Consider the following 16,967-nt stretch of genomic DNA (forward strand, 5'->3'; position numbering starts at 1 on the left):
AACCTTTAATCTGTTTTTCGATACCCTCCCTTCTTACTTTGACCATCTCCAAACATTTTTTGTTGTTGTTTATTTTATTTAAACTGAGTCAAATGCCATTTTTAGCATATGTCGCGGGCCACTGAAAAATGGACGGCGGGCCGCAAATGGCCCCCGGGCCGTAGTTGGGTCACCCTTGCTATAGATTATTCAATACAATGAAGTACAAACTGTATATATAGATATATATTGAATTTGATATCAGTTGCTAATTTATGATCTGTGAAAAATTATTTCATTATTTTGTCACCTCTTTGTTGTGGTTCCTTAGCAAGATTGTATGACTTCACGTCGGACTTGCCTACCCCAAGTGATAGCGACAATGGCAATCGTTTTCTTAACCGTACCTGCTTAACAACACACAGATGATTTGCGCGCGTCCAATTATCCAACGCGCGGCCCGCAAACGCCGTGTAATGGCGTAGAGCGGCCATCGTTGGGAGACGCTTCATCAATCTTCCCCTCAAAAACCAACACGCTTGTTTATCTGTGACTGCATGCGGACGCTTGCGTGAGTGCGCGCACGTGACGCACAGAAATGAGATTCACCTTTTTTGGTCCAAGCGGGGTTCGAGTGGACTTTGGTCGATAGATCGATGCGGGGTGGAAGACACACACTCAGCAGAGCCAGAATAGCTCTGGAAAGGCCACAGCAATCAGTCTTCGCCAAGCACGTCCCATAATCATCCCGTAAAGCTTGCAACTCTGAACAGAGGCTATTTTTACAAACTGGCACTGGAGACACTTTCAATATGCAGCAATTAGACACTCGGATAAATGAGCGTAATGATCCAATCATTGTCTGATTTACTTTCTTTTTTTTTTTGTGATTGTTTCTTACCAACCCAGCAGCAGGTCAGTCTTAAAATAACATTTTATATGTAGGAAGAGGAAGACTGTTTTTTTTGTCTCCTGGCAAGACTTAAACAGTATGTGGGTTGAGCCAATACCACAATATTGCTGGCTGGTGTCTTTGAATGGAAAATAAAACGCCTTAATGAAGAATGGCTGGCATTCGTCACCACGATGGGGCTTGGTAATTGCGACCGTCGCCATCAAGGTTTATCTCAACCAATCACTTTGTACCTCGGAGAAAAAACAACTCAAATCCTTTTAAATGTTTTTATTTCAGGCGTGGTTCTTCTCATGCTAGTTGGCACGTATTAGCTTCATTCTTTAAAGGTTGCGTCAATCTGCAAAAACACCTAAAAATACAACTATTAACGACATTTAGAAGCAAAACAGAAAATAAATGGAGCTAACCAAAATGACTAATTTACACTCGCAGCTGATTTCAATTCTGTTAGGAGCTATTCCATTGGTGTGTCGCATAACCGCTAAATGCTGCTTCACCATGTTTGCTTTGAACTCCGGCCTCCATTAATTGACGCAAGAACTCGGTAGTCTCTTGCAAGTAGCGGTAGCTGGCTCTTCTAACACCATCTTGTCTCATAAGGTGAGGAATTTCTACCTAAAAGCTGACAGCACACGGAAGTTGGAAAAATAGCCTTTACATACCAAAAAAATAAATAAATAAAAGTCCTATATGACCAAATAAGGGTGACAAATACATGGCCATAGCAACTGACAACATCCTCATTACAAGGGACAAATATTGACAACTGAAATCATAAGGGACAAATCAACTGCATAGCAACTAACAACATAATCACAAGGACCATAACAACTGCATAGCAACTGACATCACAAGGGACAAATACTGGACGACATCAACTTAAATCATAAGGGACAAATCAACTGCATAGCAACTGACAGCATCATCACGAGGGACAAATACTGGATGGCAACTGACATAAGGGACAGATCAAATGCATAGCAACTGAGAATATAATCACCAGTACCATAACTGCATAGCAACTGACATCATCACAAGGGACAAATACTGGACCACAGCAACTGACATAAGGGACAAATCAACTGCATAGCAACTGACAATATCATTACAGGGATCAAATACTGGATAGCAACTGAAATCATTATAAGGGACAAATCAACTGCATAGCAACTGACAATATCATTACAGGGATCAAATACTGGATAGCAACTGAAATCATTATAAGGGACAAATCAACTGCATAGCAACTGACAATATCATTACAGGGATCAAATACTGGATAGCAACTGAAATCATAAGGGACAAATCAACTGCATAGCAACTGACAACATAATCACAAGGACCATATCACCTGCATATCAACTGACATCATCACAATGGACAAATACTGGACCATAGCAACTGCATAGCAACTGACATCATCACAAGGGACAAATACTGGACCACAGCAACTGACATAAGGAACAAATCAACTGCATAGCAACTGACAATATCATTACAGGGATCAAATACTGGATAGCAACTGAAATCATTATAAGGGACAAATCAACTGCATAGCAACTGACAAAATCATTACAGGGATCAAATACTGGATAGCAACTGAAATCATCATAAGGGACAAATCAACTGCATAGCAACTGACAATATCATTACAGGGATCAAATACTGGATAGCAACTGAAATCATAAGGGACAAATCAACTGCATAGCAACTGACAACATAATCACAGAGACCATATCACCTGCATATCAACTGACATCATCACAATGGACAAATACTGGACCATAGCAACTGCATAGCAACTGACATTATTATAAGGGACAAATACTGGACCATAGCAACTGATATCAACACAAGAGACAAATACTGGACCATCACGACCATAGTGTTCTAATGGCAAATGACATCATCACAAGGGACAAATACAGGATCAAAGAAAGAAAGAAAATGCATTTCTGGCTGCTTGCATTTATGCATCTTTGACCCACAAACTCAAATCACAGCTAACAGATTTGTATGCGAATCCTGTTTTCAATATGAATTATGAATGCTGTCCTCTTGCAAGTTCCGTGCTCTTCACATTCTGTTCTGGGTGCAGTCTATACAATTGTGTAACATAACGTGATTAATTGGTGGCGATGCGGGTCTTGTGCCGCGGCGCCGCCGGTCGGCGCGCGGCGCGGCACAAGACATTGACGGGATTGGTTTTGAAAGCTGAATGAACGGCGAAGATTAGGGTTGATCTTTTATGCCATACGGCAAAATTCATCATCTCGCCACCCACTCCAAGCGGCACGCGCGCGTGTAATCCACCTCTGCTTTAGAAACGGAGATTAGAAAGCGCTGAGGCCTCTTTTTATGGCTCATTCGGGGAATTCAGTGATTCATGTTTACATTTCTCTTAAGAGATTCAATTTCAATCGATTTTTCCGTGTTTATGTATTGACTGGGTGTATGTGCGTGCGTTTTCAACCGCATTTCCTCCGCTCCACACATCTTTAAAGTCTCCCTACCTGTCTCGTCTCACTGTTCCTTCCGCCTTTGCGACGCTTGGATGGATTACAAACCTCAGTTTTAATCAAAAAGGCAGTTTAATTACCACAGAACGCTTCCCGATTTTTCCATCTGGCTTTGATGCATTTTGAAAGCAAATAAAAGCGATCGGATCCCAGCTCGCCGCATTCAAAGCTGCCCTGTCGCAGTGCTCTTGATGTGCGACCAAAGCGAAAAAGCTTGTAAAAATAGACTCTGATAATAAATTTAGACCAGGGCATGTGTTTTGGTCTTTAGTGCCGGTTTTTGGGGCAGACTTTGGGGAAAGCCGTTTGAAGTAAAGACTCGCCAGAAAATACTTATACAAGTCGTATTTGCTTGTGGACAGAGATTTTTTTTTTTTTTTTTTTTTTTGTACGTAATGTATTATGTAATAAAAAGGAAACAAAATAGTGACGATAAAGAAACTTTAAATTAACTCAAAATTAACACTAATTTTGGCACCCCTAATTACAATCAATATATTGTCGTTAAAAAGAAAAGAAAAAAAACACTGGACAATCTGGACACTACAATTTGACTGATAATAAAATAAATAAAAATTCTCGCCAAGAACTCGAACAAAAAAATAAATAAAAAAATGAACAAAATAAATAAAAATAGCACCACCTGTTGGTCTGGCATGCACTTTGCAGCCTACAGTTATATCTTGCTCGAGCCATAAATGTGAATGAATGTGTTTAAAAAATAAATAAAAAAATGTGCATATGTGGAAATTATAGGGGTGGGAGGATACAGGTAAACCACGATTCGATACTGTGACGATATTTGGCTCACGATATCGATAATATCACGATCCACGCTATCTACGATTTTTGATATATTGTCAAAAAAAAAAAATTTGCAATATGTCACGACATGTGACTGAAAAAGCCTACAAATTCCCATAAAAAGGAAAATGTCTAATTATGCTTTTATTCAATGCCAAAACTGTACAATGTACAAAGAAACATGGAATGCCTCACTGCCTCTCAGCCTTTTAACTGTAAACATTGTAAAGTGAGACAAATTAAAGTGCATAAACATTTATAATAACACTGCACAACTGGACACATTACATCGATATCTACTGTCAGTGTATCGATAATTTATTGCAACAGAGAGCGCAACAATATATTGCGATATCGATTTTTTTTTTTTCCCCACCCCTAGTGGAAATACCCGACGCGCCGATAAGAAGACGGCGCCGGCTGTCATTGTCTCTTGATCAGATTACGTTGAGATGACGGCTTCATCTTTAAAGGCCCCGTTTATCTACGCTGCGTATTTTTGCAGGATCGCACGACCAACAGCCCCCGATGCGTTCGCGCCGGGCTTTATGCGCGCGCGCACCTTCCCCGTCAGGGATTAATGCACGGGATGACAATGCAAATCCATTTAGACGTAGATTAATGGGCGCACGCCTTCCCGTCGCCCATCTCCGCCGTCATCTCAAAAGCCTCTCAATAACAATCGACTTGAGCATCCTCCACCTCCTCCTCTTCATGGTGTCTTGCCACATGCTGACGCTCGAATCCAAGTGCTGATTTTCATTCAGGGCTCTTTTTTATTTTTTTATTTTTTTTGTGGCACTCTGTCCTCTTTGAAGTGCTGGAATAATAAAGGCGCTTTCTTTTTTTATTTTTTATTTTTGGGGTTGTGTTCTTAGGGTGTTTAGTCAGGATGTCTGCATTTATGCATGCGTTTGGCCCCTCAGGAGACAGAGGCTAAACTTAAACAGGATGTAGTCGCTGCTGCATTATTCATGATATTGATACTGTGTTTATTCCGGTTTATTGTGACGCTTGTGAAGCTGGCTTTTGTCTTGACGATGGGTGAGCAGGATGCGGAAAGTACGCCAACATGAAGCTAGCTAGCTCGTTCACTTGCCAGCCCAATGAAAATTCTTTTTTTTTTTTTCTTTTTTTTTGAACAATTGAGCTCTTAAATTTTTTTTAAAAAAAAATAAAAAGAAAAGAAAAAAGAAAGAAAATTCATTTTTGACGTCTATGGCCGTCATTGGCAGTGAACGAGTTTGGGGATTGTAATTTGTTGAGTAATGTTGTTTAGGGATAGACCGATTATCGGCCATTTTTTGAAACTGAAGGCCAACAAAGCTGGTATCTCACTGAGCAGTGAATACTTGTAAACGTAGCGAATTTGGTGTTTTCATCAGGAATTTTAAAGGGATACTTCACTTATTTAGCCCATTATAGCAATAAACAGTTCATATTTTGTCTATAATTAATTTGATACTTTTATTATTTTTCACATACAATTAGTACATTTTGCAACTTGCTGTCGACTGAAAATGACATCACAAGGGATCAGGTAACCAATCACAGCTCACCTGTTTTCGAGGTTTGCTCATGTGACATTCACAAGCTGAGCAAACTATCCATGTTTGACTGCCAAAAATGGCTAAATAAGTTAAGTATCCCTTTCAGATGTTCAGTCTTCATTTATCGTAAACATATTTGGAACATATTCAGACAAATTTTTTTTCCACTGCAAACATCTTTTGAAACGTTTTACGAACCCGAACAAAACCCCCCAAATTAGCTACATTAGCATGCATTTGTCACTCAGTGAGATGTGGGAAACTTTTCATAAATTTCCACTTTATTTAAAAAATAAAAAATAAAAAATGAAAAAGACACTCCCTACACTTATTAAAAACAAATAAAATCAAGAAATTATGTTGAAATAGTAGAAAACCTAAGGAGGTATTTCCTTTCTTTTTTTGTTATTTTAATTTAGCTTAACACATGCTAACGAGCTCTGCAATTTTTGTTATAATTTTTTAAACAAATCTGTCAATATAGTTTTAAATGTTTTTTTTTTTTTTTCTATTTTACTGCAAATGAATATCGGCTTGAAATATCGGTTATCGGTCTCCTTGACTACTAATAATCTGTATCGGTATCGGCCTTGAAAAAAAAACATATCGGTCCATCGCTAATGTTGATGAACAAACCGCTTGTTTTATTTCAAATCACAAAAGCTCCGTCGCTGTCCATATCTTTCTGCACCTAACTTGATTCGACTCACTCTTACTTCCTGAGAGTGAGTGAGTGAGCGAGTGAGTGAGCTCCCAGCAAGGAAACAGCTGTCTCTCTGCATAGCAGGCCCGGGTTCTGAAGGGCTAATAGAGTAACGAGGAGGAGGAGGAGGAGAAGGAGGAGGAAGAGCGCCGTAGCGCCTGGGGAGCTATGACAGCCTGACACTGAAAATCTATGACAAACACACACACCTGGATCACACTCTGAAGGTTGTTTACAGAGCCCTGAGGCTTTTGTATTGTGCTTTTTCAAAACTGGGAGTGTTTTTTTTTCACCTTGCTGTCTTGTTTGATAGTAAATTTGTTATGTTTTTTTAAAATTCCTATTTAGTGAATTATCCATTGTGTTTGCTAATTGGCCAGGCACCAATATTGGGCATTTTGAGAAATATCGGCATTGTTCTTTTTTATAAATCTGACTGCTGATAAAAGATGCATCAAAAACTATTTTAATCTCAGGGTACGATTTATTTAAATTTTTAATTAACTTTATGAGATGCTGCTGACCCTGGAAACCTTCTGAACCTTTTGTTTTTGCTCGACATTAAAGCAAAGGAATGTGAAAGTTTAAGATTTCAGGTATTTTTTAAATTTTGGGAAAAAATATTTATTGTAGAAAAGTATAGAGAGCTATGGTATTTACTTGTTTAATTTTCCGTTTAACTTTTTAAGATGTACTGATTACCTTGGGAGCTCCCTGGACTGAATTTTTTTTTTGATAAACATGCTTTAAGACATTACAAAGTCTAGATTTGTCATGTCTGGGGGGTCACGCCAGGGTTAAGTCGGGTTCACGACCGTGAGGTCAAGTGTCTGTTTTATACTGATGTAACCATCATCTGGTTTCAACTGGAAAAACGGTATGTGATGCTTCAACTGGTTTTATGCTATGTGATGTCATGAGCTTTACAACCAATCAGATCGATTCACTGTCTGTAGTAGCGTTCTGAGAAGTGTTTTGTTTGTCAGATTATTACTTCTGTTAGGACTGTCCTCTGTGCAGCTCTCTTTGTTTCTCGTCTAGTCAAGTTTGTTCCACGCCTCTCGATGTGAATAGTTAAAACCTTATTTGTGTCTGCGCTTTGGGATCCAACCTTCAACACATGACAAGATTGGCATTTGTATTGTAAAAAATTTTGACGCCAATGTGACCACTTTTTTTTTTTTTTTTTTTTTTTTTTTTTAATTGAAAATGAGTATCGGCTCCAAATATCGGTTATCGGCCTTCTTGACTACTAATAATTGGCATCGGTATTGGCCCTGAAAAAATAACCAGTCTATATCTAGTTTGTAATTTGATGATCAAATGAGCTTTTGCTTCCAGAATGCAGCAAACTGGGCAATGCTAAGTAAGGCTTTGATTTCATTCCCCTCCATTTATCTCACCTTATTCTTTATGTATAATATTGACGTTTCCCTTTTCTGCGCCATAATCCAGTACCTTTCCCTCCCTGTCAACGATCCTTCCCATCACTCTCGTCTTTCTCTCCTTGTTTCCTTTCCTTTCCTTTCCCCCGCCCATCGCTTCCACCTCCACTCACATAAACCAAATGTCATCTGGACCATGTGCAGAGCACTTACTCAAAACACAATAGCCTGTCACGCCTCCCCATTTGGGCACCAAATCCACACCAGCAGACATCAAATTACAGCGCTGCGAGCGCGGCGGCGGCGGCGGCGCCGATAAATGGCCGCGCGCACGGTCCGGCGCAAAGGCGCATCCTGTCTCGCGCGCTCGCTGAGAGGCGTTTAGTCACTTTATCAAATGTCATTGCTTCAAAGGTCAGCCTTCACACAGGCGCGCAGCGCCCGATAAAAACAATGCTCCGCCTCCTCTCATCGCCGCGGTGATGATGCCGCGCTATCTCGGCCTCCCATGCTTGTCAAGCGCACCTGCGTCCTCGTGGATTTGCGTGCGACTTTCAAACGATGCAGAAGAAAGAGCCTCCTGTCATGTCTTATTTTTTACTGCTGATCCTTTTTCGAGTTTTTGACTACTTCCCTGATTGATTGGCAGTTTGACATTGAAACTAGTTTTGCGGACGATGTAACCGTGTAGGAGTGTGTAAAATAAACAAGTAAAATTGCGGGCTCATTTGTGAACACTTCATGTGGAACTGACATGAATTGTGGTTGATACTGTTCCACTCCAGTCCTATAGGTGGCAATAATGAGTATCGGTGCGGAATAGAGGTAACAGTTGATCAATGTTTATTATTGTGGTTTTTGGTCGTTAACAACTTAAATTAAGTATCGTACAGTGGTCCCTCTCTACTTTGCGGTGCAGTTACTGTGGCTTATTGCTATCGAGTTTTTTTTCAAGTCACTAACTTCATTTATTGCTGGTTTACCTCGCTATTTCGCGGGTTTATCGTGCTATTTTGTGGATTTTCTTAATGGGTTAGAGTGATTTTTCTTCTTTTTCATCTTCTTCTTCGTCTTAAAAAAAAGACTTCTACTTCTTCTTCTCCAACTACTTTGTCGTCTTCTTCACCTTCTTTTTCTTCTCTTCTATTTCTTCTTCTACTTCTACTTCTTCTTCTACTACTTCTTCTTCTTCTTCTTCTGCCAGAAGTGGAACGAGTTACAACTACTAGCTAGCTCTAGCTTGCTGGTAAATTACCCCAAAAACGTTTTTTTTTTTTTTTTTTTAAACATAAGAGATTCCATTACATTGGTGTCCCTAATGAAGTGGCTTATTGTAAATAAAATAATGTGGATATGGTATTGATTCATGTGCAAAAAGAACATTGGAAATAGAAAAGTGAGCTAAAAAAAGAAACGCCTGTTTACTTCTCCCTGCTGTTTCCAGGTCAGTGCCATATGTACTGAACTATCCTAGGTAGATCTTAGGTATCTACTAGGTAGAGTTCTCCACATACTGCACTTTCACTTCACCTGTGAAATTCTCACGCAGCGGTGTGTTTGCTATTACATCTTCAACCCCCCACTGGCTGCTGTGGGGCCCCTCGAACCTTGGAAGCACAGCCAAGAAATTGTCTGTCCAACCGGTGTCAACTATGTGTTTACTGTGGGGCCCCCGGGGGTCAGCCAGGGCACGCTGGGTCCAGTATGTCTCACCTGCTGTCAGTCATCACAGCTCTGATAGCGACGCCACATTGTGCATGAAAATATGGGAGTTTTGTTGTTGGGTTGTGCTCATAACGAGGGAGGAAACCTTGATTTGGAGTAGCGTTTCTAAGTCAAAGTGGGTCCCAATCGTTTTACTCATCGCATACTCAAACATTTATGGAGCCAAAGCTTTACTATGCGGTCATGCATTTTTGTATGTTTCCCCGCTAACATAACACACTCGAACATAGGCGCTGCTGTTTACGTATTTGTACTTATCCCAGCTGACCATTCTTGTCCAGAAATAACCATTTTCTCATATTCTTGCCTCAGCTGTTATTTCCAAGTGTTTGGGTGTGAACTGTGAAGTGTTGTCGCATGCTCGAAATAGCTTTATTGGTTCGAATCGAACGTGGTTCACCATCCGCCCTTTATCCAGCTTCTCTTCTCAGTGTGTCTCGAGACGCCGTTTGTCGCAGAAGCGTTTGCCTCGCACGCACGTAGCACGCACTTAGTCAAACGCACGAACCCGACACCCGGCCAGCTTTGTGTTGTGTTCCTCTTTAAAGCTGTCAAAGCTCAATATTGTTGGCTAAATGTTATTGTCCAGTTATGTGTCTCTAAGTGGACACTGCCCTCACTATCCATCAGTATCATTTTTCTTCAGCGTGGAGCAAAGCAACCCAGAGCAAGATTAGAGCGAGTGCGTCAAAAGATGTTGTCGACATAGTGAACACGTTGGAGTGAGGGAGGAGCAAAGGGGAGGCAGCAATGTTCAAATATGTCTGTTATGTGTTAGAAATGTGTGTTTTAGTAAAAAAAAAATATTTTTTTACTCTCTGAGCACGATAGAGGAATCCTAATGAAGAGCACCAATGACGGCAAATGTCGTCAACAGTTTTTTTTTTATGGAAATGGAAAGAAAATATTTTGCTATCAAAAGCACATTTACATGTTATTTTATAGCAGAAACAAATGACTTGTTTGCTGTATTTTTTGGTCCGAAATTTGTGATTTGGGTAAAACTAACCCATGTTCTGTGGCTGATTAGTAAATATAAATAATAGCAAATGGATTCACTGTCACATTTTTTATGTAATTCTTATTATATACATATTAATTATGTATGCTGAGCTAAGAGCGTGTAATAACAATGTAATAATAATGTAATAACATGTATATTATTTGTAATGTATATTGCATACACGCACTGTACACATCTTAAATTCTGATGGTATTGTAACTGCCTAACAGGCAGGGACAGCCGTGTTCCAACAGATTGGAACAGTTTATTTTTCTATTTCATACAGAGCAGTCTTAACTGTATAAACGTGTATATGTAAATGCCTCATACTAGTGTTGTGTATGGAGCCAGTACCATCAGTGCCTGTGGGTGTGGCTGGCATGTGTTTGCAAATTTTTTTTACACTTGAACCCTATGAACTCTGCCTAGCAACAAGTGACCAGGACGAAATCTGAGGTATAATGTTATTTTATTTCAGTTTAGATTTTGCAAGGTCACAATGTGTGAATGATTCTTTTTGCGGGAGTAGCAAAATGCAGAGTAGAGGAAGAAATTGGGGACGATTCAGAGGACGACAGAGTTTCTGGGCGCCATGTTGGGATAGTTAATGACTGGTGCGTATGTTATGCGAGACAGCCAGCTGAGGAGTGCAGAGGAGAGAGAGAGAGAGAGAGAGAGAGAGCGATATGTGCAAGGGCGTTGTAAAGGGACTGATGTGAGGTATTAAGCTGTGCACACGCAAGTGGAGTAAGCAGAAAGGGAATAAAGAAGGAACAGAGAGAGAAGATGCCAAGATATTTCCGAGTCTTCTCATCTTCCTCCAGCAAGTCGAAGAAGAAATGGCAGAGGCCGTCAGCCAAATCTTTGCAATTGTTGCTTCTGTGTGAGACGTTCGGTCAATAAAAAAAAAAACACAGCAAAGTGGAGCTCATAAAGAGAAAGTAACTCAAAAACTGTGCTGTCTTGTTAGATTTATACACATCTGTCCTGCCCCGTTAATGTCAACTCTGGCTTTTCACGTCTTAAATGAGGTTCTCGCCTTTTCTTGTAAGAGCTTTAAAAGCCGAGTTGTGTACAGGAAGCACTTTTTCCTCCGGGATCCGAGTAAATACACTGCGGGAACAGGAAAAGGACGCTTTGCGAGGTGCGCTTTGACCTTGAATTGTCTTTAAGTGCTCACTTTCCGCAAGGGTGTTGAGATTTGATGGTGAACGTGATTACACAGGTGTAAAGCTGAAAAGATTGCATTATTGACATTCTTATTTGTTTTTCTTTGTGTCCCGTCAGGCAGACTCGTGAACAGGAGACGCCCCCGGATTTCTTCTATTTCTCCGACTTTGAGAGACACAACGCCGAGATCGCCGCCTTTCATCTGGACAAGTAAGATCGAGCATCCGTTCAAAAAAAAATAAAATAAAATAAATCCAGCCTCTCCAGATGGGAGCTTTCACCTGCATATTCTCAGTTGAACTATTTATTGGAGGCCATAAAGATGGAGTACACAGCTGTGGAGCATTTTCTGCTGAATGCGGAAGAAGGTCTAACCTATTCAAAATGGTTTCTGCTCTTATACTGTCACGCTCAGAAAATGTGTGACCTGATGGTCTTAACTTGGTTTCAACTGGATAAGTGCGCCATAGTGCAGATAGAAAGGAAGACGGCAAGCGGTGGGGGGGGGGGGGGGGGGGGGGTGCATGCGTGTGCGTGCGTGCATGTAAGTTTGTGGTCTTTAATCCACATGAAACCTGTTATAAAGCCAAGACTCGTTCACCTTAGCCGGATATTTCAGAGTCCCGCCAGAGTTGTGAACTTGTCAGGAGACCATAGGAAGGATCAAAGGAAGGAAAGATCAAGCAAAGTAAAATCCAACCCCACCCTCCACCCACAGTTACAAATTCAGAATTTTTCACCAACCCCAGATACATTCAACTCAACTTTATAAACTAACACACACGCAAAAATCCATTTCTGGGATGAAATTGGACATATCAAAGCCAAAGTCCAAAACTGTCCATCGGATGTTGACGACAAGAAGAAGGTCAAGTCGAATCGTTGTGAACATGGAGGGCCGGCGTCCTGCTTGATGTCCTGCAGATTTCGCTTGGGCCCTGATTGCTAATGTGCGCCTCCTCATGTCAGCTCATTAAGCACCTGGCAGGGAAGACGGCGAAAGCTGCACAAGACTCGATGTGAAGGTCACCTTTGCCTTTGGATTATCAGCCATTATTTTTCCATAAAGACCCGAATACTAATGTGGGAATTCATGTTTTTCAGCTGTTTTGCATCAAGGCGTGAATTAGCATAAAATAATTAGAACGATGATTGGAGAATTGTGAGACGTTATATAGGAAAAATATCAGTGCTAAGGTGCCCTTGAGCAAAGCACCAACCATTGTGTAGCGATGACATAACTGCCCCGTAAACGTCATGGCGACCTGAACAGTCCTTTATGTAATGCAGGTTGGCCAATACCGCCTTAAAATAATATCTCAATTCATTTTTTAACAAAAATCTAATTTCCAGATTTAATCAGTGTTTTCCCTTTTGCTTATAGAAAATTCAAATGACAGTGACGTTATTCAAATCGAGTTTGCTGTTTTGCTTTGTTTTTTTCCCCCCTTCTGGGTATTTTTTCATTTCTCCTGACGCCAAACAAGCTTTGAAACTGTTTTTTTTTGTTTTTTTCTTTCAGCCCACCACATTAACTTGCATCCACAGAAATGATAGAAATAAATATTTGTTTATTCCCAGATAATGTGAAAATAAGTGCTTCCTCTTGGGAAGACTGAAAACAATGTGAAAATGATGAGTGGGAATTAAATGTGCTTGTTGCTTTTGGGGAAAATATTTACTCGAGCAGTCGTTTGACTTTTTTTTTTCTTTTTTTTTTTTTACTTGAAGTACCTCCTTAAAAAATCGAATTAATTTCCAAGTGTCATCATTATGAAGAAATTAAAATATAATGGCCTAGTGGGCCTAAATGCTAATCAAAAATCGGACAGGTTTTAGTCCTACGAATTAGATTTAATAAACTGTCCAAACTACGGCCCAGGGGCCATTTGCGGCCCGCCGTCCATTTTTCAGTGGCCCGCCACATATGTTAAAAATGGCACTTGAGTCAGTTCAAATAAAATTAAAAAAAAATGTTTGGAGATGGTCAAAGTAAGAAGGGAGGCTATCGAAAAACAGGTGCCATTAAAGATTATTTTAATTAACTAAAACTAATGGAAATAACTAAAGCTACAGTTACTACTAATGGGATTACATCACAGAGTTTTACTTTACAAAGGGGAACAAGACAAGGGTGCCCAATTTCTCCTTTATTATTTGCTATATTTATTGAGCCGCTTGCATTAGCTATACGTCAGGATAGACGGATCCAAGGAATCCACTCCGGGACAATAGAACATAAAATTAATCTATATGCCGATGATATATTACTCTATTTAGAAGAACCTGCTATTTCGCTAGGGGAAGCATTTAAATTAATAACTAAATTCTCTCACTTATCAGATTACTCTATTAACTGGACAAAATCAACATTATTACCTATTACAGAAAATTCATGGAATCCTACAAGTCAGGATCCACACTACTCCTTTCCTACAGGTAATTTAAAATACTTAGGTGTTAAAATTTCACCTAAGTTAACTGAATTAACTTCTTTAAATTTTTCACCATTATTGGATAGTATCCGTAGTGACCTGGAACGCTGGAATAATCTTCCGATCTCTTTAATAGGACGGATAGCTACTATAAAAATGAAAGTTTTACCAAAGATTAATTATTTATTTTCAATGATTCCATTTAAACCTACGTCTAACTGGTTCCAATCGCTGGACTCTGCTATCATAAAATTCTATTGGAATAAAAAAAAAGCCAAAATTAGTCTATCTACTCTTCAGGAAAGTAAATCTAAAGGAGGTTTAGAGGCACCAAACTTTATGTACTATTATCTAGCTAATCAACTACAATATCTTGTGCTATGGACACAACCCAACAGAGATACTAACTGTTGGTTGGAATTGGAGCAGAAGGATTGTAATAATCTTAGACTGTCAGATTTACTCTTTATTACAAAATCAATAAGACGACATAATTGTTTTAAAAACCCAATGATAGCCGCCACCCTGACTGCCTGGTGGAAGGCATTAGAAATTACAAACTCCCAATTGGCGCCCTGTGGGCTCTCTCCCATTTGGCATAACCCCGACTTTCAACTTAATAATCAGTCGTTCCATTTAAGCCTATGGGAGCAGAAAGGAATTACACACCTTCATCATCTTTTCTCAGATAATAAGTTTATATCATATACAAACTTGGTCCAGAAATATGAAATAAAAAAGGGAAATTTCTTACATTATCTGCAAGTTAAAAATATGGTTAAGAAACAAATCCCAACACTTCAAGATACGCTCCAACTGCCTGTCTTAGCTAAAGATATTATAAAGCTTTCTCCAACAACAATAAAGAAAATATCAAAAATATATAAGTTATTTTTATACACAAATAAAACGTATTTACCGACTTTAAAATGGGAAAAAGACTTGTCTATAGTTCCGGAACCAGACTTTTGGACCCAAATCTGTGAAAATGTATTTAAAATGACCAAACAGACAAATTTGCAACTTATCCAATATAAGATACTTCATAGAACATATATTACACAATATATGATGAAAAAAATGGGACTCTCTGACTCCGACATTTGTCTCCAGTGCTCACAAAACACTGCCGATACTTATCTTCATGCTTTATGGTCATGTACTCCAGTGCTGCATTTCTGGACTAAAATCTTGGAAAAGCTCGCTGATATATTAAACTGTAGGCTTCCTTTATCTCCAAGACTGTGTTTACTAGGTGACTTAACAATAACTGAGCGACCATGTAAACAATCTCAATCTATATTTATAGCCCTTACTATTGCTAAAAAAATAATCCTTGTCAATTGGAAAAATAAACAATCTCTAAATATCGACCACTGGTTAAACTTACTAATAAATTATATCTCAATGGAAAAAATCTCTGCCTTAAATAAAAATCAAGTATCAAGATTTAAACAAATATGGTCTATGTACATAGAATATTTTAATCTCAATTTGGCAACTTAATCCTGCCAAGATTCTGCCTGTTAACGAGAGCCACCACATCGTTACAACTTCTGTTTTCGCTGCTCCTGTATTTGGTATTTTGTATCTGATTGTTTTTATTTTTATATAGTCAGGAACCTAGTTGCTGCTAGTGGGCTCGAGCATACCACACTATACGACACTATACTCAATAACTCCTTAAGATCTATTTCTAGTGGGCACTAAGCATCAACACTTGGTGTTACTGCATGCTAATTAGTCAATTTTCTTGACGCCGTCCCCTGTGGTCGGGCGGGGGTGGTTCTGCTCCCCCCCCCCCCCCCCCCCCGTTGTCTGCTCGGTGGCGGTTGCGTCTTGGCCGCTCCCTGGGCCCCCTGTGGGGTGCGGTGTTGGGGTGCTTCCCCTGGTGCCCGGGGCGGTGCCGTCCCGGCGCGGTCCGCTGCTCCGTGCCCGGCGGCGCGGTTCGGGGTGGGTGGGCCTCCGGTGTGCCCCGTGGTTCCCTCTCCCCTCCCCCTTCCTCCCCCCCGTCGCCTCTCCCTCCTCGCCTCCTCCCGCCCATCCTCCTCTGCCTCCCGGTCCCTTTTCCCTTGTCGCCCTCCCTCCTCCTCTCCCCCCCCGCCTCCTGCCCTGCAGCCGCCCTTTCGCCTTCTTGTCGTCTTCTCCCCGCTTCCCCCGCCCCCCCCCCCCCCTTCCCTGTCTGCCCTGCGGCCCCTCCCCCTCCCTCTCCCTGGGCCTGGGGCTCCCTCCCCGGCCCGGGCGTCGGGCTCCGGGGGCCGGGCGAGGGTTTGGGGCCTGCCCCGCTCCGGTATAACTCCTGGTGCCCCGGGCGGGCCCCGGTGGCTGGTGGGCTGTCCGGTAGCCCTGCTGCGCTGGCTGTCCGCCCATTGTGGTGCCGGGTGGATGAGGTGGGGGGCGGCGGGGGGTGGGGGTGCTGGGGGGCGGGCGTGCCACCTACACCCGCCGGGTTGGGTGAGGCCCCGCTGGTCGCTCCTCTTACTCACTTCACTAGCTTGCACTATACACTTTGTAAATATACACATAGGGCACACAACACATTTCTTGGTGGGGTGGGGAAGGGTGGAAACACCGTCTTCACCCTTCAACTCCCCTCCAATTTTAATGCACCTCACGTCCAAGGGGAGGGGTGAGTTGGGGCGGGGAGCCATCAGAGGGGATGGACTGCAGTGCCTGGCAGCGCTGTGGTCCCCCCCATTTGTGTCCCTGCCCCACCACTTTGTCCCTCCATTCCCTTTTTTAATGCACCACACATATACATATTCATTTTTTGGGGGG

General features: G+C 41.2%; 1 protein-coding gene across 5 annotated transcripts in view; it reads left to right on the forward strand.

The window, feature by feature from the left end:
* Window positions 1-16,967, forward strand: part of fam20cb (FAM20C golgi associated secretory pathway kinase b) — a 117,697-nt gene that overhangs the window by 89,576 nt on the left and 11,154 nt on the right. For all 5 annotated transcript variants that reach the window (XM_077502702.1, XM_077502700.1, XM_077502701.1 and 2 more), the window contains one exon: window positions 11,872-11,964. In XM_077502702.1, coding sequence (XP_077358828.1) covers window positions 11,872-11,964 — 93 coding nt within the window. The remainder of the gene's footprint in view (window positions 1-11,871; window positions 11,965-16,967) is intronic.

The sequence above is a fragment of the Festucalex cinctus genome, chromosome 17, assembly GCF_051991245.1.
Source record: "Festucalex cinctus isolate MCC-2025b chromosome 17, RoL_Fcin_1.0, whole genome shotgun sequence".
Taxonomy (NCBI): domain Eukaryota; kingdom Metazoa; phylum Chordata; class Actinopteri; order Syngnathiformes; family Syngnathidae; genus Festucalex; species Festucalex cinctus.